The 22,330-nt window shown below is 48.3% G+C and overlaps 1 protein-coding gene across 1 annotated transcript; it reads right to left on the reverse strand.

The window, feature by feature from the left end:
- Nucleotides 1–4,047: 4,047 nt before the first annotated feature.
- Nucleotides 4,048–20,598, reverse strand: tmem130 (transmembrane protein 130). The gene is made up of 8 exons (XM_055651622.1): nucleotides 20,468–20,598; nucleotides 18,290–18,613; nucleotides 16,737–16,908; nucleotides 16,074–16,216; nucleotides 15,018–15,102; nucleotides 13,954–14,159; nucleotides 9,869–9,981; nucleotides 4,048–7,581 (listed from the first exon to the last, which is right to left on the reverse strand). Exons 1-8 carry the CDS (start codon nucleotides 20,517–20,519, stop codon nucleotides 7,336–7,338), a joined length of 1,341 nt encoding a protein of 446 aa, XP_055507597.1. The 5' UTR covers nucleotides 20,520–20,598; the 3' UTR covers nucleotides 4,048–7,335.
- Nucleotides 20,599–22,330: the final 1,732 nt, after the last annotated feature.

Below are 22,330 nucleotides of genomic sequence, written 5' to 3' on the forward strand. Positions count from 1 at the left end.
TGGAAGGAAACCGGTGAATCTGGAGAAAACCCAACGCGGTCACAGGGAGAACATACAAACTCGTGAAAATGCACACCCCCAGATTCAGGGACAGTTTCTTCCCAGCTGTTATCAGGCAACTGAACCATCCTATCAACAACTGGACACTGATCCTAAGCTACCATCTACCTCATTGAAGACTCTCGGACTATCTTGAATCGGACTTTACTGGATTTTATCTTGTGCTAAACGCTATTCCCTTTATCATGTATCTGCACACTGTGGATGGCTCGGTTGTAATCATGCATTGTCTTTCCACTGACTGGTTAGCATGGAACAAAAGCTTTTCATTGTATCCCGGTACATGTGACAACAAGAAATCTAAACCTAGGAACAATGAATAAGCGCCAATGCCAGTCTTGCTTGTGAGGGGCGATCTCAGGAATAAATAGCAGCCTCAGTCAGATCTTTGTATTCCCAGCACTCAGCCAGCAGTCATTTGAGACTCACTTGCAGACTAAAGCTCCCAATCACAAATACCTCAGAGCTGGATTTGGCTGTGGGAGCTCCAAGCAAGGCGGTGAAATGTAACTAACAGGAACATGTCTGATATGCAATTGAAGACGTCCTTGGAATTCTGTATTATCCTGTACATAATTACACCGTATTCCCAAAGCGAGCTCACCTAAGACCCGAGGACTACCAAGAATCAATCAAGCACATTCCTCTCAAAGTCTAACAGAGCAAATTAGTTGCCACAACAACAAAACTCTTGCTCAACATCAGCAAAACCGAGGAACAAGGAAGGTGAGCTCGGTGACCGTTTCGCTGAGCACTTGCGCTCGGTCCACCTCGGCCTGTGGGATCTCCCGGCTGCTAACCATTTCAACTCCCCTTCCCATTCCCACGCTGACCTTTCTGTCCAGGGTCTCCTCCACTGCCCGAGTCAGGCCACAAGCAAAGAGTTTGGGTGTGTTTTTGGCTAGGAGAGGTTGGAAAAACCATGGATTGTTTTCTCTGGAATATTGGAGGTTGAAGGGAGATTTGATAGAAGTATATAAAATGATGAGAGGCATAGATAGGGTAGACAGTCAGAACCTTCTCCCTAGTGTGGACATGTCTAACACTACAGGGGTTAGCTTCAAGGTGAGGGGGGGAAAGTTTAACGGAGGAGTGCCGGGGCAAATATTTTCACACAGAGGGCAGTGAGGGCCTGGAATGGGCTGCCTGGGGCGGTGGTGGAGGCAGGTACACTGTGAATGAAGAGGGAACTGGGGGTGAGGGTGCTGCTGCCGAGAGCAGGCAGTAGACAGGACTGTTCAGTACCTTTGTAACTTCGTCAATGCCACCATGTGGCAACATTTGTGTACTGCTTAGGTTGTATGTAAAACAGTGTTTCACTGTATCTAGGTACATGTAACAATAAAGTGTCATTCATTCATTCTTTCATTCAATCATTCATACTTTCATTCATCATTCTTTCATTCATTTATTCATTCATTCAAATCAATCTTTCAATCATTCATTCATTCATTCATTCATTCATTCATTCATTCATCCATCCAGGCTGTGCCCCCTTCTCGTTGCTACCTATCAGACAGGAGCTACAGAAGCCTGAAGTCCCACACCAGCGGGTTCAGGTACGGCCACATTCCTCCAACCACCTGGTATCTCCACACAACCCTAATCTTATCTAAGCAACGGAACACCAGTGGCCACCTCTTGCACGACCATGGACGTCACCGATCCATGCTTCCCAGAGATGCTGCCTGACCCGTTTAGTTACTCCAACACCTTGTGGCTTTCTAAGTCAGTGACTGTTGCAACATCAGTACCAACTCCAGGTAACAAGGCGATACAGTGGCGCAGTGGTAGTGGTGCTACCTCACAGCGCCAGAGACCCAGGTTTGATCCAGACAATAGTTGCTGTCTGTGCAGAGTTTGTACGTTCTCCCTGTGACCAGGTGGGCTTTCTCCGGGTGCTCCGGTTTCCTCCCACATCCCAAAGGGGCACAGGTTTGTTGGTTAATTGGCTTAGTTAAGATTGTAAATTGTCCTTGGTGTGTGGGATAGTGCTAGTGTACGGGTAGTCGCTGGTCGGCGCGGACTCGGTGGACCTGTTTACATGCTGTATCTCTCAAGACTGAAGTCCAAGGTCCTCTCCGCCCCTCTTGGCCGGGGTTAAAACTCACCCCAATTATCGTCGAAAGGAAAACGGAACATTCTGGAGCTGGAAGGGTTTTTTTGATCCAATTAGAGATTTGTAAAGGAGTGACCTGACAGGGTAATTTTCCAGAGAAAATCGACCTTTTTGCAGCTGACAATAATACTGTTCTCCCACCTCAGTGATGAATTAGGTGACGAACTGCGATTTAGTGATTAAATGGGATTTATTGCTCAGACTGCACAGTTTAATCACTTGTGTGAGGGAAATGTTGCACCTTTGCACAGCCTGAACTGAATACATTTGCAAAGATGGCTCAGCCAGCAGTGTTGAAGCCCTTCCTCACAGGCTGAGAGTTGGGGTTTACTACTGTGGTCGTGGTGCGTCAATAACATCCGCTTCATTCACAATTTACAATTTTACCAAAGCCAATTAACCTACAAATCTCTGCATCTTAGGAGTGTGGGAGGAAACCAAGGCACCCAAAGAAAACCCACGCGGTCACAGGGAGAACGTGCTAACTCATAAGTTCATAAGTTAATAGGTTGTAGGAGCAGAATGAGGCCATTCGGCCCATCAAGTCTACTCCGCCATTCAATCATGGGTGATCTATGGTTACACAAAAAAGCTGGAGAAACTCAGCGGGTGCAGCAGCATCTATGGAGCGAAGGAAATAGGCTACGTTTCGGGCCGAAACCCCGAGGCAGGGTCCCATTGGAAAATCTCGCCTCGCGTTGATGTATTAAAGGAATAAATTGATATATCTGAATGCATCAAACTGGGGCGCGTCTTACTCGTTCATTGATTGAACTGTAGGTTTTTAAGATAAATAAATTAGTTCAATTGAATGCTCAACCAGCTAACATGGAATGTCATTTTACAGTCTGAAGAAGGGTTTCGGCCCAAAACGTTGCCTATTTCCTTCGCTCCATAGATGCTGCTGCACCCGCTGAGTTTCTCCAGCTTTTTTGTGTAACATTCGATTCTCCAGCATCTGCAGTTCCCTCTTAAACACATGGGTGATCTATCTTTCCTTCTCAACCCCATTCTGCTGCCTTCTCCCCATAACCCCTGACACCATATTAATCAAGAATCTGTCAATCTCCACCTTAAAAATATACATTGACTTGGCCTCCACAGCTGTCTGTGGCGATGAATTCCACAGATTCACCACCCTCTGACTCGAGAAATTCCTCTTCACCTTTTTTAAAGTACATCCTTTGATCCTGAGGCTATGGCCACTGGTCCTAGACTCCCCCACTGGTGGAAACATCCACTCTATCCTGGCCTTTCACCATTTGGTAAGTTTCAATGAGGTGCCCCCTCATCCTTGTAAACTCACTGGTGACTCCTTGATCTGTGGTGCTGTGAGGCAGCAGCTCTACCTGCTGGGCCACTGGTAGAGCTGCTGTGGCCGCGAACATCCTAGAATACGCAGGTCGCTAGTTTGAATTGCCCCCTGGTGTTTAGTTTAGTTTAGAGATACAGCGCGGAAACAGGACCTTCGGCCCACCGAGTCCACGTCAACCAGGGATCACCCCATACACTAGCACTGTCCTACACACTAGGGACAATTTACAATCTTTAACAAAGCCAATTAACCTACAAACCTGGAGTGTGGGAGGAAACTGGAGCACCCGGAGAGAAAGCCCACGCGGACACAGCGAGAACCTGCAAACTCCACACAGACAGCATCCGTAGTCAGGATCGAAGCTGGGTCACTGGTGCTGTGAGGCAGCGACTCTACCACTGCGCCACCATGCTGCCCCTGGTGTGTAGGTGAGTGGTGGAATCCTGGTCGGTAGTTGATTGGAAATGTTGTGGGAGCGTTGGTGTAAATGGGTGATGGATGGTCACGTGGACATGGCTGACTGGAGGACCTGTCTCCGTGCTGAATCTCTCCACGGCCAAGTCTTATCCGTACAGAACCCAATAACGTTTGACTTTTCTGCACCGTAGTTCCTGGTTATTTTTAGAGTGTACTTTTTGCATCAAAGGACATTGAGGACAGGAGCTGGATTGATGACATTGAGTATAACGTTATATAGTGGGATTAACAATATAGATGCTGATAAAGTCTCTGGCTGGCTGGATGATTATCAGACTAGACGCAGTGTACTCAGGAGTCTGTGCTAGGAACAAACAAATATCATGGCTGCAAAATCAGGACCAAGGCCAAGTATCCTGTCGTGTTATGAATTCGGTTTAGTCTGGTTTAGATTATTTTAGAGATACAGCATGGAAACAGGCCCTTCGGCCCACCAAACCCATGCCGACCATCGATCACCCATTCACACTGGTTATCAATGTTATCCCACTTTCTCATCCACGTCCTACACACTAGGGACAATTTACTGGGGCAATGAATCCACTGAGAACGAAGGGGGGATTCGGCGAGGGAGCTGCCTGCAGCCGTGTGTGACGGGAGGCCTGGTTTGCTGCCACCAGCACAAGTTAAAACTGTTCAATTCATTTTTTGTAACTTTCTCGGCACCAGAAACATGGCAACTCTTTGCGTGTATGATGTTACTGCCTGGGTGGCGTCTGCTGTATGATTGTTCTGGCTTGCATGCAAAACAAAGCACTTCACTGTACCTGGGGTTATGTGATAACATATCATGAATCATTGACCCAAAACATCACCATCCTTTTTCTCAATAGATGCTGCCTGACCCGCTGAGACACTCCAGCACTTTGTATCTATCTTTGGTATAAACCAGCATCTGGTTTCTCCAGAATATAGTGATTATGTTATCGAACTGGCAACCCAGAGTTCAGTTTAGTTTAGAGATACATCATGGAAACAGGCCCTTCGGCCCACCGAGTCCATGCTGACCATCGATCACCCATTCACACTTGGTTCTACATTATCCCACTTCCTCATCCACACCCCTACACACCAGTGGCAATTTACAGAGGCTTTACACTTGACCTACAAACCCACATGTTGTTTTGGGATCTGCCAGTGTGTGGGAGGAACTGCGGTGTTCCCCGTTTCAGCTGTGCAGCTATCTGTTCTACGACGAGATGTACGCATGATCGAAGGCTGATTTTTCCGAGATGGTTGAATTCAGTGTTGATGGCGCTAGGCTGTAGAGATCCAAGTCCTTGCTTCAAAATCAATCCTCTGACCTTCGGGAACAAGTGCTGAGCTACATAAAGCAGCGAGGCTGAAGATCAATCTGCTGAAGGTTAGGACACATTTAACAAGGTGTGCAGCCTCGTGAGCTCCTTCCCTCAGGTTCAGAGTGTCCTAGTGCTGACAGGAGTGATTCATTGCAAGCAACAATGAGTGTCTCTGTTTGTTTACTGCAGTGTCAATGAGATCACTGGACTCAGAACGTTTCAGCAAACTGCAAAACCTGTCCTCGCCATCTCCTGCAGTCTGAGGAAGGTTCCTGACCCGAAACATCACCATGTTCTCCAGTGATGCTGCCTGACCCGCTGATTTACACCAGCATTCTGTGTCTACCCTCACCATCTTCTCCCTTCAGAAAGCAGCTCGAGATCCCGGAATTCCTGGATAGTTCCGAAGATGGGATTCGCCCATGAAAATACTGCTACACAGCGCCAGAGACCCGTGTTTGATCCGAACCTCGGATGCTGTCTGTGTGGAGCTTGCACGTTCTCCCTATAACTGCGTGGGTTTCCTCTGGTCGCTCCAGTTTCCTCCCGCATCCCAAAGACCTGCGGGTTTATAGGTTAGCTGTCTTCTGTAAACTACCCCTGTTGTGTATTGTGTGGGTGAGAAAGTGGGCAAAATCACAGATCTAGTATGAAGAGTTAATCGATGGTTGGCGTGGACTCGGTCCACGATAGACTAGGGACAATTTACAGAGGAGCAATTAACCTACATACCCGCACGTCTTTGCAGTGTGGGACGAAACCCGTGCCGTCTTGGGGAGAACGTGCAGCCTCCACACACAGACAGCAACCGAGGTCAGGATCAAACCCGGGTCTCTGGCGCTGTAAGGCAGCAGCTGTACCACCATATGCCCTTAGCTCAAAAAGATCTACCTATCTAAACTTGAAGCGTAACCCCCTCAAGAAATACTTGTAGATGTTAAGAAATGCGTTTATTGGATTTGTTAAGTTTTATACATATTTATTTATTTGGTAGAACACAATAATGTAAAAATAACAATGAAAGGTGACATCATGTACGTTCCTCCTGCAAACAGCCAGCATCCACACCATCCTGGCCACGCTCTCATCTCACTCCCACTATTGGGAGGAAGGTACAGAAGGGAGAAGGACTGAGAACCATGACCTCCAGGTTCAAGAACAGCTTCTTCCCAACAACTGCCCGCACGCACACCACCCTGGCCACACCAGTTCTACATTATCCCATTTTCTCATCCACTCCTACACACTAGGGGGCAATTTACAGAGGGCCAATTAACCTACAAACCCGCATGTCTTTGGGATGTGGGAGGAAACTGGAGCACCCGGAGGAACCCACATGATAACTGGGAGAACGTGCAAACTCCACACAGACTGCACCCAAGGGCAGGATAGAACCTGGGATCACTAGCACGGTGAGGCACTGTAGCAGCTCTACCAGCGGTGTCACCGATTACCCCCTGGCTTTGAATTTGTACTGGTATAGGCGCTGTGTAAGTAGACAATGTTTTTAGTTCTAGTTTAGATACAGTGTGGAAACAGGCCCTTTGGCCCATTGAGTCCCTGCTGACCAGTCACCACCCGTACACTAGTTCTATCCCACATATTAGGGACAATTTACGAAACCAATTAACCTACAAACCTGCACGTCTTTGGAGTGTGAGAGGAAACAGGAAGCGAAAACCAGAGGAGATAGGTTTAAGGTGAGGGGGGAGAGATTTAATAGGAAACTGAGGGGTAACTTTTTCCATCAGCAGGTGGTGGAACGAGATGCTGGAGGAGGTAGTCGAGGCTGATACTACTGCAATGTTTAAGAAACAGTCAGACAGGTACTGTATGTGGATAGGACAGGTTTCGAAGGATATGGGCCAGATGCAGGCATGTGGGACTAGTCTGGATGGAAATGTTGGCCAGTGTGAGCAAGTTGGGCCGAAGGGCCTGTTTCCACACTGTATGACTCTATGACACACGGAAAAACCCACGCAGTCACAGGGAGAACGTACAATCTCCGTACAGACAGCACCCGTCGCCAGGATTGGCCCCGCGACTGGCGCTGTGAGGCAGCAACTCTACCGCTGCGCCACTGAGCAGGTGGCGGGATTGGAACCGGGGTCGGCGGGGTGCAGGTGTTCCCAGGTGCGGTAATCCAGGGGCGGGGGGCCGCTGCAGTGCAGGAGGGAGCGGCCTTCCCTGGTGGTGCGACTGTGGGACTGACGAGCCTGGGACTGGCTGGGGCCGCAGCACAAGGGAAAGATCTCCCCTCGTCCCCACCCTGACGACTTCACCCCGGATGGAGAGAAGTCAAAATCCGCCACCTGTGAAAACACAAGCAGAGCAGGTGTTAGAACAGCTTCAAACAGCGGCACCTCACAGCCTCACACTGGCGACTGTAGCAACACGGTGTGGAAACAGGCCCTTCAGCCCACCGAGTCCATGCCGACCAGCCATCACCCCATACACCAGCACTATCATAAGGTCATACGGGACAGGAGTTGAATTAGGCTGTTCGGCCCATCAAGTCTACTATGCCATTCATTCATGACTGATCCATTTCTCCCTCCTAACCCCAATCTGCTGCCTTCTCCCCATAACCCCTGACACCTGTACTAATCAAAAATCTAGCCATCTCTGAATCAAAAATATCCACTGACTTGGCCTCGACAGCCTTCTGTGGCAAGGAATTCCACAGATTCACCACCCTCTGAATAAATACATTTCTCCTCACCTCCTTCCTAAAAGAACGTCCTTTAATTCTGAGGCTATGACACCTATCCTACACACTAGGGACAATTTTACAATTTATCAAATCCAATGAACCTACAAACCTGTACGTCTTTGGAGTGTGGAAGGAAACCGGAGCATCCGGAGAAAAGAAAGCGCGGGCACATGGAGAACGTGCAAACTCCATACAGACAGCACCCGTAGTGGGGATTGAACCCAGGTCTCTGGCGCTGTAAAGCAGCAACTCTACCGTTTTTCACTGTGCCACCCCGCCAGAGATGCTGCCTGACCCGCTGTTACTCCAGCACTTTGTGTCAATTTTATGCCAGTCATCTATTGTGTGGCCAGCACTGCCATCCGGTGGCACACTCAGGAAACTACACGAGGCAGGCATTCATTTATTTTCTCCATTGAATTTAGTTTTAGTTTTAGAGATACAGCGTGGAAACAGGCCCTTCGACCCACCGAGTCTGCACCAACCAAGGATCATCCATTCACACTAGTTCTATCCTAAACCATACAGACAATTTACAGAAGCCAATTAACCTACAAACTATTACATCAGATAATACTGGACGTAAATACAATCAGGTCAAAATCAAGTTACAAACTGATAGAGCAAAGGGGAAGGTGTGCAGTTCCCCCCCAACACACACACTCCAAAGACATGCAGGGTTGTTGGTAAATTGACCTCTATAAGTTGTTCCTAGTGTGTGGGATAGAACTAATGTACAGGTGACCGCTGGTCAGCACAGACTCGGTGAACCCAAGGGCCTATTTCCACGCTGCATCTTGAAGCAAAACAAAACTACACAAAATCCTATAGCACAGAAACAGGCCCTTCAGCCCAGTGAGTCCGTACTAGCAATAACTCACTCAGTTACACTCATCTCATTTTATCCTCCACCCAAGATTCTACCACCCACCAACATTCTAGGAGCAACTTGCACTGTCCAATAATTATGTTTATTGTTGTCATGTGTACTAATGATAGAGTTAGGTAGAGCTCTTAAATATAGCAGTCATGTGATATGTGGAGAAAGCAGGAATGGGGTACTGATTGTGGATGATCAGCCATGATCACATTGCATGGCGGTGCTCGCTCGAAGGGCCGAATGGCCTACTCCTGCACCTGTTGTCTATTGGCTATTGTCCCGAGGTACAGTGAAATGCTTTGTTTTGCACGTTATTCCAATTAGGTCAGATAATATTACACATAAATACAAAGTCAAACTCAAGTACAACAGGTAGACAAAAGGGGAAGACACAGAGTGCAGAATATAGTTCTCAGCATTGTAGCACGTCAGTTCCAGGGACAAAGTCCAATGTCCGCAATGGAGTGGAGGTGAATCGGACAGTGCCCTGGCTTATAGGAGGACCGTTCAAGCCTGATAACAGAGGGGTAGAAGCTGTTCCTGAGTCTGGTGGGGCGCGCGTTCAAGCTTCTGTATCTTCTGCCGGACGGTAGCGGGAGAGGAAGAAACGACCAGGGTGGGTCAAGCCTTTGGTGGTGTTGGCTGCTTTTCTGAGGCAGCGTGAAGTGTAGATGGAGTCAATGGTGGGGAGTTTGTTCCGTGTGATGAACTGGGTGGGTTACATCCACAACTCTGCGGTTTCTTGCCATCTCGGGCAGAGCAGCACAGTGGCGCAGCGGTAGAGTTGATGCCTCACAGCATCAGGGACCCAGGTTCGAACCTGACTACGGGTGCAGTCTGCACTTGTGAGTTTGTATGTTCTCCCCATGAACACTAGGGTGCTCCGATTTCCAGAGGGGAAGAAGCTGTTCCTGAGTCTGGTGGTGCGCGTTCTTCTGCCGGACGGAAGCGAGGGGGAGAGGGAATGATTGGAGTTACTCAGCATGGCCAGCGGGCTTGGACTTACCTCAACCAAGTCCTTCTGGGATCTGCTGCTCCTCATGGTGGTGGACAAGATGATGAGTAGGACGATGGTGAGCAGGGTAACACCGGGGATGATGAACCACACCGGGTGAATGCCTGATGGGGGGGAACAGAGTGGGACAGTCAGCACAGGCGTCCAACACAGAGTCAGGCCCTTCAGCCCATCGAGTTCGTGCTGACCATCAAGCACCCATTTTATTGATTGATTGATTGATTGAAAGATACAGCGTGGAAACAGGCCCTTCGGCCCATCGACCACTCGCCGACCATCGATCACCTGTCCACATTAGTTCCATGTTATCCCATTTTGGAATCTACTCCCTAGTTTGGTTTAGTTTATTATTGTGATATTTAGTTTAGTTTAGTTGGGAGATACAGTGGGGAAACAGACCCTTCGGCCAACCGAATCCACGCCAGCCAGCGATCACCCCGTACAATATCACTATCCTACACATGAGGAACAGTTTAGAATCTTTGCCAAAACCAATTAATCTACGAACCTGTACATCTTTTGAATGTGGGATGAAACTGGACCATCCGGAGAACACCCATGCGGTCACGGGGAGAATGTACAAACTCCGTATAGACAACGCTTGTAGCCAGGATCGAACCCGGGTCTCTGGCGCTGGATCATTGTAAACCACTCGATATCTTCCATTCCTTTTAGTCCACACCCTTCTCAATTTAGTGGCTCCTTATCTGATGAGTTCCAATCTCAATTTAGAAATAAGTGTGGACACAGTGGCTCACCGGTCGAGATTCTACCTTACAGCGCCAGAGACCCTGGTTCGATCCTGACCACGGGTGCTGTCTGTATGGAAATTGTACATTCTCCCGATGACCTCGTGGGTTTTCTCCGTGAGCTCCGGTTTCCTCCCACTCTCCAAAGACGTACAGATTTGTAGGTTAATTGGCTAAGGTAAAAATGGAAAATTGTCCCTAGTATGTAGGATAGTGCCAGTGTACAGGGTGATCGCTGGTCAGTGTGGACTTGGTGTGTCGAAGGGTCTGTTTCCGTGCTAAATCGCCGGTGCAAAATCAAATGAGTTGTGTAATTCTTAGACTATAGGGCAAAGCTTTAATGAGAGAGAGGCAAAGTTCAAAGGAGATGTGCGGATTGAGATGTTTTTTACACAGAGGGCCAGGGAGTGCCAGGAATACGCTGCCAGGGGTAGTGGTGGAGGCCGATACGATGGTGGCATTTAGAAAGAATTTAGATAGGGTCATGGACATAGAGACATATGTGCAGTTTACATTTACAAGGATGTTGACGTGACTCGTGGGCTTATAGACAATAGGTGTAGGAGTAGGCCATTCGGCCCTTCGAGCCAGCACCACCACCACTTGAGCTATAGAGAGGGGTTGGGGAGGCTGGGACTTTATTCCGTGGAGCACAGGAGGCTGACGGGTAATCTTATAGAGGTGTGCAAAATCATGAGTAGAATAGATTGGATGAATGCGCAGTCTTTTCCCAGAGTTGGGGAATTAAGAACCAGATTTAAGAATTAAGAGCTAGGTTTAAGGGGAGAAGGGAAAGGTTTAATAGGGACCTGAGGGACAACTTTTTCACTTGGGTGTATGGAACGAACTGCCAGAGGGGATAGTTGAGGCAGGCACTATCACGGCATTTCGGACAGGTACATGGACATGAAAGGTTTAGAGGGACATGGGTCAAACGTGGGCAAATGGGACTAGCTGAAACGGAGCATGTTGGTTGGCATGGGTGAGTTGGGCTAAAGAGGCTGTTTCCGTGCTGTGTGACTCTACTAATTTAACCTGTCTTTGTGTTCAGCATGGACATAGTGGGCCGAAGGGCCTGTTCCTGAGCTGCATTGTTCGATGTCCCATGATGGGGAAGTGGCAAAGCAGAAGTGAAAGCGGCAGAGAGCATCACGTCACACGCGTGACTCAGCAGGTGCTTGCGTGTGGAGAGAGGGCACATGCAGCTGGCAGTGACGTGACACCTCCACACGCTTGGCTGCTGACACGGATCAGGTGCCACCGCTCAGCTCACGGGCTCACACGGCACAGGAAGAGGACGTTAGGCCCATCGAGTCCATTCTGGCTCCCAGCCACCCATCCCGCACTAATGCTGCGTTAATCCCATTTGGTTTGGTCTGCCTGTGATGCAGAGGCTCTGTCTAGCCGCTGGGCCATTCTGCATTGAAGAGAGTTTTGGATGTGCAGGGAATGGAAGGATTTGGATTATACGCAGGCAGATAAGAGACGGTCTTGTCATCTTGTTCAGCACAGACATTGTGGGCCGAAGGGCCTGTTCCTATCCTGTACGGTTCTATTCCACTCTCAGCCTCAATAGTTCACTCAGAGGGTGACTATATGGAACGAGCTGCCAGAGGAGGTAAGTGTAGGAAGGAACTGCAGATGCTAGTTTAAACCAAAGATGGACACAAAATGCTTGAGTAACTCAACAGGACAGGCAGCATCTCTGGAGAGAAGGAATGGGTGACGTTTCGGGTTGAGACCCTTCTTCAGACTAGTCAGGGGAAAGGGAAACGAGAGATATAGACAGTGAATACTTGCTTGCATATCTTTCATTCATTTGTTCTGCATCTCTCTACATCACTGTCTATATCTCTTGTTTATTGTCTTATCTAAACGAGAGCAACTATTATAATGCAGCAATCCTGCACCAAGATAATCAAAGACTTGCCCCGCCTCAGTCTTTCCTCCTTCTCTCTGCTCCCGCCTGACAGAAGCTTGAACCAGCGCACCACCAGACTCAGAAACAGCTTCTTCCCCTCTGTGGTCAGACTTCTGAACGGTCCTTCATTCATATGTTCTAAGTGCTGCCCTGCCCAAATCACCACCACACACAGTTATTTCACCTTTTATCCACTCCTCGGTGTCACCAGTTCGTAAGATACAGGAGCATAACCAGGCCATTTGGCCCATCGAGTCTGCTCTGCCCTTCAATCATGGCTGATCTATCTTTCCCTCTCAACCCCATTCTCCTGCCTTCTCCTCGTAACCTTTGACACCCTTACTAATCAAAAACCTGTCAATCTCAGCGTTAAAGATACCCAATCACTTGGCCTCCACTGACATCTGAGGCAATGAATTTGCACAGAATTCCCCCGCAACATTCGACTAGCTAATGTATTATAGTCAACAACAACCGATTATTTAACAAGTAATTTAAGGATAAAGGGGAAATCCTTTAAAACCGAGATGAGAAGAACTTTTTTCACGCAGAGAGTGGTGAATCTCTGGAACTCTCTGCCACAGAGGGTAGTTGAGGCCAGTTCATTGGCTATATTTAAGAGGGAGTTAGATGTGGCCCTTGTGGCTAAGGGGATCAGGGGGTATGGAGAGAAGGCAGGTACGGGATACTGAGTTGGATGATCAGCCATGATCATATTGAATGGCGGTGCAGGCTCGAAGGGCCGAATGGCCTACTCCTGCACCTAATTTCTATGTTTCTATGTTCCTATGTTAATGTCCACATAACTGCTCTAACACCAAATATTTGAGATACACATTTCATAAGTTTACCTCTGGCCACACCGTCTCCCTGGTGGCCTCCAGCCGCACCTGCTGCCCTCACCAGCGCCCCTCACCAGCGACCCTCTCCCGCACTCCGGCTGCCCGTGGGCCACGACTATCACCTCCACTGACTCTGGCCTCGCCCCCTGCTGCCAGCAGGCTGGGGCCATCCACTCACCTGGATTCCAGACCCAGTTCCGGACCGAGTCTGAAGAAGGGTCTCAACCCGAAAAGTCACCTATCCATGTTCTCCATTAATGCTGCCCGACCCTCCGAGTTACTCCAGCACTTTGCGTCCTTTTGTGTATTAACCAGCAACTGCAGTTGTTTGTTTCTACTGCTTATACAGTGTTAATCCCTGACTCTGTTATAGTGGACGGTCAGCAATAACGGACACCAGTCTCTGCCCCCCACCCATGGTCCATTATAACGAGGGTTTACTGTGGATTGACGAGCGAGCGTTAGCACTTCCGTTTCTGACATGTAACACCTGACTTATGCAACTCTTACGTCTGTCGGGGAGCGTCTCCGCCAATGGTTCCGCATCCTACCCTCTGCACTCACCCTTACGCCACGGAGTTATCTTGTAGCAGGTCTGCAGGGAGCTCACCCCGTTCTCAGCCCGTACGTTGAGTGTGTAAGGTTCCGCTTCGCTCATGGGGTATCTCACGTGACAGTCCCGTGACCTCTCCAGTAGCACCGTGTGGCATGCGTGACCAACTGCACGGATACAGTTCGGAGAGACTGACCAGCAGATGGTCAGCGGTGGGCTGGAAAAGGATTGCACAGAAGTCCATAAAACACAGGAGCAGAATTGGGCCGTTTGGCCCATCGAGTCTACTCCGCCGTTCAATCATGGCTGATCTATCTTTCCCTCTCCTGCCTTCTCCCCATAACCCCTGCCACCCTTATAATCAAGATCCTGTCAATTCCGCTTTAAAAATACCCTTTGACTTGGTCTCCACAGCCATCTGTGGCAATGAATTCCACAGTTTCACCACCCTGTGGCTGAAGAAATTCCTCCTCATCTCCTTTCTAAAGAAGCATCCACATTAGCCAACAAGTTCAACGTGGCCCCAAAGATCCCAGTCTCCCGCTGGGAGTGCCTGAGGTATATGAAGCCGCCAACATGAGTCAATGATTCCGTGATATGTTATTATCACATGTATCTAGTTATGGTGAAATGCCTTATTTTACATACAACCTGGTAAAATCATACAGCAGACCTCGCCTAGACAGTACACAAAGACTCACCACGTTTCTGGTGCTGACAATGTTACAAAAGGTTCACTGAACAGTCCTATCTTCTGCCTGTTGCTGTACATGGCTGCTGCCACCCCCCCCTCCCTCCCCCCCCCCCCCCCCACCACCCCCCCGGCTGGGTCCATTAGTTCATGTGATGGGAACAGGATTAGGCCATTCGGCCCATCAAGTTTACTCCACCATTCTATCATAGCGGATCTATCTCTCTCTCCTAACTCCATTCTCCTGCCTTCTATCCCCTGACACCCGGTCTAATCAAGGTTCCCCCATCATTTTCAGCGCCCCCTCCCCCCGCTGGGTCCCCCTTCATTCTCGGCGGGCCGATGGATCTCGGCTAAATCCCTGCCCTCGATCTTGTTTCTCACCTGCCGTTTACATGCAGATGGAAGTCCATGATGTCTTTTGGATGCTCGCCGTCTGCATTCTTCACCTCTATGGCGTTGATCGGATCTGGATTGAAGTAGATGCGAGAATGAGTCATCTCGTTGGGTAAGTCAAGCTACAAATTCACATCACTAATCCGCTCCAAACCCTCCAGATTCCCCGGAGTCCTCCCAAGTTAATTGAACCTACAGTCAGGTAGAGAGACACACAGAGTGCTGGAGTATGTTAGAGCGGGTCAGGCAGCATCTCTGGAGGAAATGAATGAGTGACGTTTCTGGCTGGGATCCTTCTTCAGGCTGAAAGTAGAGGGGAGGGAACCGGAGGAAGAGAAAGGCCAGAACAAAGCAGGGCCGGCAACAGATGGCCAAGGAAGGGTGGAGCCCACAAAGGCCCATTGTTGGGAACGTCTGTGTGGAGTTGATGAGGATCTGGGGAGAATAAAATGGGAGTAAAGTAGGATGGGTTGAGTTTAGAGATACAGTGTGGAATTAGACCCTACAGCCCACTGTCCCCGCGCTGTCTAGCGATCACCCACTCGCACCAGTTCTATGTTGTCCCGATTTCTCATTCACTCCCTACACATTGGGGGCAATTTACAGAAGGCCAATTAACCTACAAACCCACTCATCTTTGGAGGAAATGGGAGCAGCCGGGGAAAACTGACACAGGGAGTCACAGGGAGAATGTACAAACTCCACACGTGATTGCTTCTCCATCTGAACCACAACCTGCCTCTAAACCCAAACTCTTTCCATCCTGTGCCTTTCGATCAATTGGCATGGCTTCACATAAGGACTGGGACCCTAGGTTGCAGTTCAGTGCTGGAGGAACTCAGCGGGTCAGGCAGCATCCGTGGAGAACATCGATCGGTGATGTTTTTGGTTGAGACCCTTCGTCGGACTTTTGCCTTCAGATCGCGAGATGAAACATCATCTATCCATGTTCTCCAGAGATGCTGCCTGACCTGCTGAGTTACTCCAACACTTTGAGTCTTTTTTTTGTAAACCAGCATCTGCAGGTCCTTGAGTCTACATTACCCAGAAGGTTCAACGTGGCTCCAAAAGTCCCACTCTTCCATTGGGAATGGCTGAGGTATACGTAGACTTCAACTTGAGCCTGGTATATCCCTGCCCTCGGGTAGATGTGGAATGCGTAGGAATCATTTGTGATTCTCCTCTCCCTTTACAAAGTCGAAGGATAAAAACACATGCATTAATCTTTCTTTCCTGGGTCTGTCATGTTAATTTTAGGCAATCAGCATTCGGGTTCAATTAGTCATATCAGTGAGCATAAGACCATTCAGCCCACACGGCTTGTGCTAGCCCTTTGAAAGATCTCACGAGCTTAGTTTAGTTTAATTTACAGATACAGCATGGAAACAGGCTCACCAAGTCTGCACTGGCCAACAATCACCCATATACTAGATCTATCCTACACTCTGTGAACAATTTTTAAAAAGCTAATTAACCCACAAATCCACACGTCTTTGAGATGTGGGAGGAAATTGGAGCATCCGGAGAAAACCCACGCGGTCACAGGGAGAACATGCAAACTCCGTACAGACAGCACCCGTAGTCAGGATCGAACTGGGGTCTTTGGCGCTGTAAGGCAGCAACTCTCCCGCTAGGCCACTGCGCCCCCCACAATTCCCTCCAATCAGCATCCATTAGGCTTCACTCTTTACGGGAACATGCACTTACCCGTCTCCAAAGTGCCAACGGAAGCGGAAGAAAGAGGAGCTGAAGTATCTGCTGGGGTCGTAGAGGATGAATGAGATTTTTGTTGGGGTATTTGTGGCCAGTTCATACCCGATGTTTGTAGAAGTGACACTCCTATTCAGTTGCGTCAGTGACAAGGTCCCTATTACAGAGTCTGTGGGGTGGGGAAAGAAAATTACACCCAAAATTCAACCGAGTTATAAAAAATTCACCAATAACCTACAACGAATAACTGCACAATTAACTTTTAATGAATACTTAAAACTTAATTGTGTAATTGAGTGATTAGTCAATAAACTTAATAATTAAACAATTAATCAAATAATGAATCACTAATATTATAATTAACTAACTGACCGCCTGATGAATTGATTCATTGATTATTTGAATAGTTGATCATTAAATGTCCTTAATAAGACTATAATATTTTTATAATGATAAATTATAATTCAGACAATTAACCATCAAATAAATAGAATTTGCCATTGCATGGCCGATTAATAACGAATAAGTAATCAATTAACAATGAAATAATTAATTAATTGATTGATTGCTTAATCAATAAAGTATTCACTATGATTCCTCGATGATTTACAATTATGACGTGTTGAAAAAAACAGGCCAAGCTGTGGATGAGAACATGGGACAACATAGAACTAGTGTGAATGGTCACCTATCCATTTCCTCCAGAGATGCTGCCTGACCCACTGAGTTACTCCAGCATTTTCTGTCATTATTTTAATGCCTTTATGCCTTGTGTTTAAAGTTCCCAAAGTCTGTGGTCTGACAAGCAGGCGTATATTCTCCACGGACCAGGCGTTGGGGAAGCTCACACAGCAGGCCCTTCAGCCCATCTTGCCCATGCCGGCCAAGATGCCCCATCTACGCTAGTCCCACCTGCATGTGTTTGGCCCATATCCCTCGAAAAATGTCCTATCCATGTAATATCCAAATGTCTATTAAATGTTGCTATTGTTGTACCTGCCTCAAATATCTCCTCTAGCAGCTGGTTCAATATACACACCACCCTTTGTGTAAAAAAGGTTACCCCTCAGGTTCCTATTAAATCTTTTCCCTCTAACTTTAAACTGTCCCGTGGATCTAGATTCCCCTTCTGGGTAAAAGAGTATGCATTTACCCGTTCTAATTCTCTAATGATCTTATACACCTCTATAAGCTCACCCCTCATCCTCCTGTGCTCCAAGGAATAAAGTCCGTAGCCTGCTCAACCTCTCCCCCTAGCTCAGGCCCTCAGGTCATGGCAACATCCTTTAAAATCTTCTCTGCACTTTTTTCCCCTGCTCCTGTGACTATCTCAATATCCCATACCTCAATATCCACGTGTCTATATCTAAATATTGAGTCTGAAGAAGGGTCTCGACCCGAAACGTCACCCGTTCCTTCTCTCCAGAGATGCTGCCTGTCCCGCTGAGTTACTCCAGCGTTTTGCGTCAGTCTAAAGGCCTTTTAGTCGCCACTATCGGGTCTGCCTCCACTACCGCCCGTGGCGCAGGCCCTCGAGTCCTGGGTCTCACCTGTAACATGCAGGGTGGTGACAGTGTGGGCCAGGGGTAGACATCTCAGGCAGTCCACTCTCCTCACCCAGGCGCGGAGTCTGTACACCCCCGGGACGTGGCTGCGGACGATGAGGGAACTGATCAGAGCTCCCCGCCGCCACCGACGCACCACGGACAGCGGCCTCTGCACCTCCCAGTGGAAGGAGAGATAGTCGGTGGGGGGCAGGAAAGCCGCCTCCATCCCAGCTCCGGGCACCAGACTGGCCTCCACTGATCCCCGGGCACCTGTGGTGATGGGACCATTGCTGCTGACTAACAGGTAATAGGGCGAGGACCCCACCGCTGGAATAAAACACGAGCAAGAAACAAAAACACGGGGTAAATGACAAATGGCAGAGATTTGTGGAAACAGCCCAGACCATCACGCAAAACCCATCCTCCCTCCCCTTGTGTAGGAAGGAACTGCAGATGCTGGTTAACACCGAAGATAAACACAACGTGCTGGATGGAGTAACTCAGTGGGTCAGGCAGCATCTCTGGAGACGTTTCGGGTTGAGACCTCTTCAATTTTTTCACACAGAGAGTGGTGAATCTCTGGAATTCTCTGCCACAGAAGTTAGTTGAGGCCAGTTCATTGGCTATATTTAAGAAGGAGTTAGATGTGGCCCTTGTGGCTAAAGGGATCAGGGGGTATGGAGAGAAGGCAGGTACAGGATACTGAGTTGGATGATCAGCCATGATCATATTGAATGACGGTGCAGGCTCGAAGGTCCGAATGGCCTACTCCTGCACCTATTTTCTATGTTTCTATCTGAAGAAGGGTCTCGACCTGAAACATCACTTATTCATGTTCTCTCGGGATGCTGCCTGACCCGCTGAGTTACTCCAGCACGTTGTGTTTATCCTCCCCTGCATTGACTCTATTGTGAACGGCTCGTGTATGGTAATTCCGCTGACTGGCTAACACTCAACAGAAACGCTTCTCACTCTAAGCTACACAAAAATGCTGGAGAAACTCAGCGGGTGCAGCAGCATCTATGGAGCGTCCCGAAACGTTGCCTATTTCCTTCGCTCCATAGATGCTGCTGCACCCGCTGAGTTTCTCCAGCATTTTTGTGTACCTTCCGCTTCTCGCTCTACCTCGGTTACAGCTACAGTACTTTAACACCGTTAATTTACATCAACTAAACTCAACTTTCAAAGGCATTCGCTACAAAAACACGCAGCTGGAATTAAAATCCATAGCAGAATGCAAAGTCTAGAGATGATCCCTGACCTGTTGAGTTACTCCAGCACTTTGTGTCTTTTTTTAAATGTAAACTAGCATCTGCAGTTCCTTGCATCAACTTTTAAAACTAGGTTGGTTAATCTCAGATCAGGATTCTTTTAAAAACAACGCTGATTGCCAGATTGATGGAGAAAACAAGGAATTGCGGATGCTAATTCCCCCCCCCCCCCCCCCCCCCCCCAAAAAAAAATACACAGAGTGCCGGGGGAACTCAGCAGGTCAGGCAGCATCTCTGGAGGACATGGATAAGTAATACCTGGGATCGAAACGTCACCTGTCCATGTTCTCCAGAGTTGCTGCCTGTTACGCTGCGTTACTCCAGCACCTGATGTATTTTTTTTGTCTCCTTGGTTAAACACAGACAGCCACTTTCTCAAGGGCTCCAGCAATCTGTCTCCATCATTTTGCTTCTGTTTAGATTCCGAATCAATTTGTGATAAATGGCAGGTGGGTTAAACTTAAAAACAATCAGCAGCTTCCTAAAAGTCTCAGCATCTCCGTTTCCCCGGATCTTCAATGCTGAAGAAACGAGCAAATGCAAGAAGATAGACTCAAAGTGCTGGAGTAACTCAACAGGTCAGGGCAGCATCTCTGGAGGACGTGGATAGATGACATTTCGTGTTGGGGACCCTACTCCCAATTCCAGTCTGAAGAAGGGTCCCGACCCGAAACGTCACCCATCCTTTTCCTCCAGAGATGCTGCCTGCCCCGCTGAGTTACTCCAGCACCTTGTGTCTTTTTGTTTTGTAAAGCAGCACCTGCAGTTCCTTGTCCCCCCCCCCCAGAGTTTGCACAGATTATAACTCATCCGCCTCCTAATGGATCCCTTGTTAATAAATAACGCGTGCGGTTACTTTCTCAGCGCCCCGCCTCTCGCCCCCTGTCTCTCTCGCCCTCGCCTCACTCACCTGCGATCGCCGCTGTGTTCATGAGCAGGAGAAGGAGACGTTCGGTAGCCATGGTTTTGTAGACCGAGAGTTTCTAAAGTCGGTTTAAACTCCCCCCCCCGCTCTCTGTCAACGCCAAACCTGCCTGCCGCCGACGCGTCAGTCACCCGTCTCCCAATCCACTCACACAATCCTTGTGCTGGAAGCAAAAGGGGAAGTTTATCCTTTTCCAAAAGACAAGAGTGTTTCATTGTCACATGCACCGATCGGGGAAATTCGTATTTACAGGAGCGGAACTGTGAACACAATAACACAGAGACTATATAATGATCACACCTACAATAAATCAATAACTACAATGTGCAACAAAAAAACCCATAATGCCCTTATTGCAACCAAAGACAGTCCATACAAGTCACAGTGGCTGGTAGAGCCGATGCCTCTCAGCACCAGACACCCGAGTTCAATCCTGACCTTGTCTGTGTGGAGTTTGCACGTTCTACATGTGACTTGTGGGTTTCTTCCGGGTGCTCTGGTTTCCTCCCACATCCCAAAGACGTGCGGGTTTGTAGGTTAATTGGTTTCTGTAAGATTGTCCCCTAGTGTGTGTGGGATAGAACTAGTTTAGGGGTGATGGATGGTTGACGCGGATTTAGTGGGTCATGTTCCCGGGACCCTCATTGGAGACCCTCGGACCATCCTTGATCGGACTTTACTGGCTTTACCTTGCACTAAGCATTAGTCCCTTATCATGTATCTATACACTGTAACTGGCTCAATTGTAATCATGTATTGCCTTTCCGCTGACTGGTTATCACGCAACAGAAGCTTTTTACTGTACCTCGGTACACGTGACAATAAACGTTCTCCAGAGATGCTGCCTGACCCGCTGAGTTACTCTGGCACTGTGTGTCTCATTTTTTGTACAATCTGAATGTTCTGAAAGAAGATCAAATTGTATTCTGCATTCTTAATGAGATCTCACCAAAACCATGCAGAGAGAGATTTCTCTCCATCTCTTCTCCAAATCAATCCAAAGCACGTTGTGTCTCTGAAGATCAACACGAGATGCTGGAGTAACTCAGTGGGTCAGGCCGCATCTCTGGAGAAAAGGAATGGGTAACGTTTCCAGTCGAGCAATCTGAAGAAGGGTCTCGACCTGAAACATGTCTGAAGAAGGGTCTTGACCCGAAACGTCACCCATTCCTTCTCTCCAGAGATGCTGCCTGGCCCGCTGAGTTACTCCAGCACTGTGTATCTATCTTCTGTAGCCTTGCATGGTTTGGTGCATCTGCCATAGCTCAGGTGAACCCCCTTGAGATATTTGCTCACGACAGAGTTGCCGTACAAACACAAGTTGCTGTTGTTGACCTTGTCCCAAGGGCACTGTCGACACTGCTGCCCTAAAGCTATGGCACCTGATCCTGGTACTTGGTGCTGTCAACAGGGTGTGAGTTGGCCACTTTCTGGCCACTCTGGCTCTGCTACTGTGCAGGAAGGACCTGCAAATGTTGGTTTACGCGAAGATAGACACAAAATGCAGGAATAACTCAGCCAGGCAGGCAGCAGCTCTGGATAGAAAGAATGGGTGATGTCTCGGGATGGGATGAGACATCAAGGGAGAGGGGAAACAGAGATATGGAAGGGTAAGGTGTGAGAATGAGACATCAAAGGGGATGTAGTTCAAGGAAAATGTAGAATAGATTATTGTTAGCTAGGGGAATGTGATAACGAAGTACACAAAGCATCTTACCCTTCCATATTTCTGTGTCTCCAACTTCCCTGACTCCCAGTCTGAAGAAGGGTCTCAACCCGAAATGTCACCCATTCCTTCTATCCAGAGATGCTGCCTGTCCTGCCTGAGTTACACCAGCATTTTGGGTC

This window comes from Leucoraja erinacea, chromosome 20 (genome assembly GCF_028641065.1).
Source record: "Leucoraja erinacea ecotype New England chromosome 20, Leri_hhj_1, whole genome shotgun sequence".
Taxonomy (NCBI): Eukaryota; Metazoa; Chordata; class Chondrichthyes; order Rajiformes; family Rajidae; genus Leucoraja; species Leucoraja erinaceus.

Coding starts and splice junctions, on each gene's coding strand:
- tmem130 (XM_055651622.1), bottom strand. CDS start 20,519: ATGGCTACCGAACGTCTCCTTCTCCTGCTCATGAACACAGCGGCGATC. Junction 15,103..16,073: donor AGCCACGTTGAACCTTCTGG/GTAATGTAGACT, acceptor ACTTCAATCCAG/ATCCGATCAACGCCATAGAG. Junction 14,160..15,017: donor CATCTGCATGTAAACGGCAG/GTGAGAAACAAG, acceptor ATCCTTTTCCAG/CCCACCGCTGACCATCTGCT.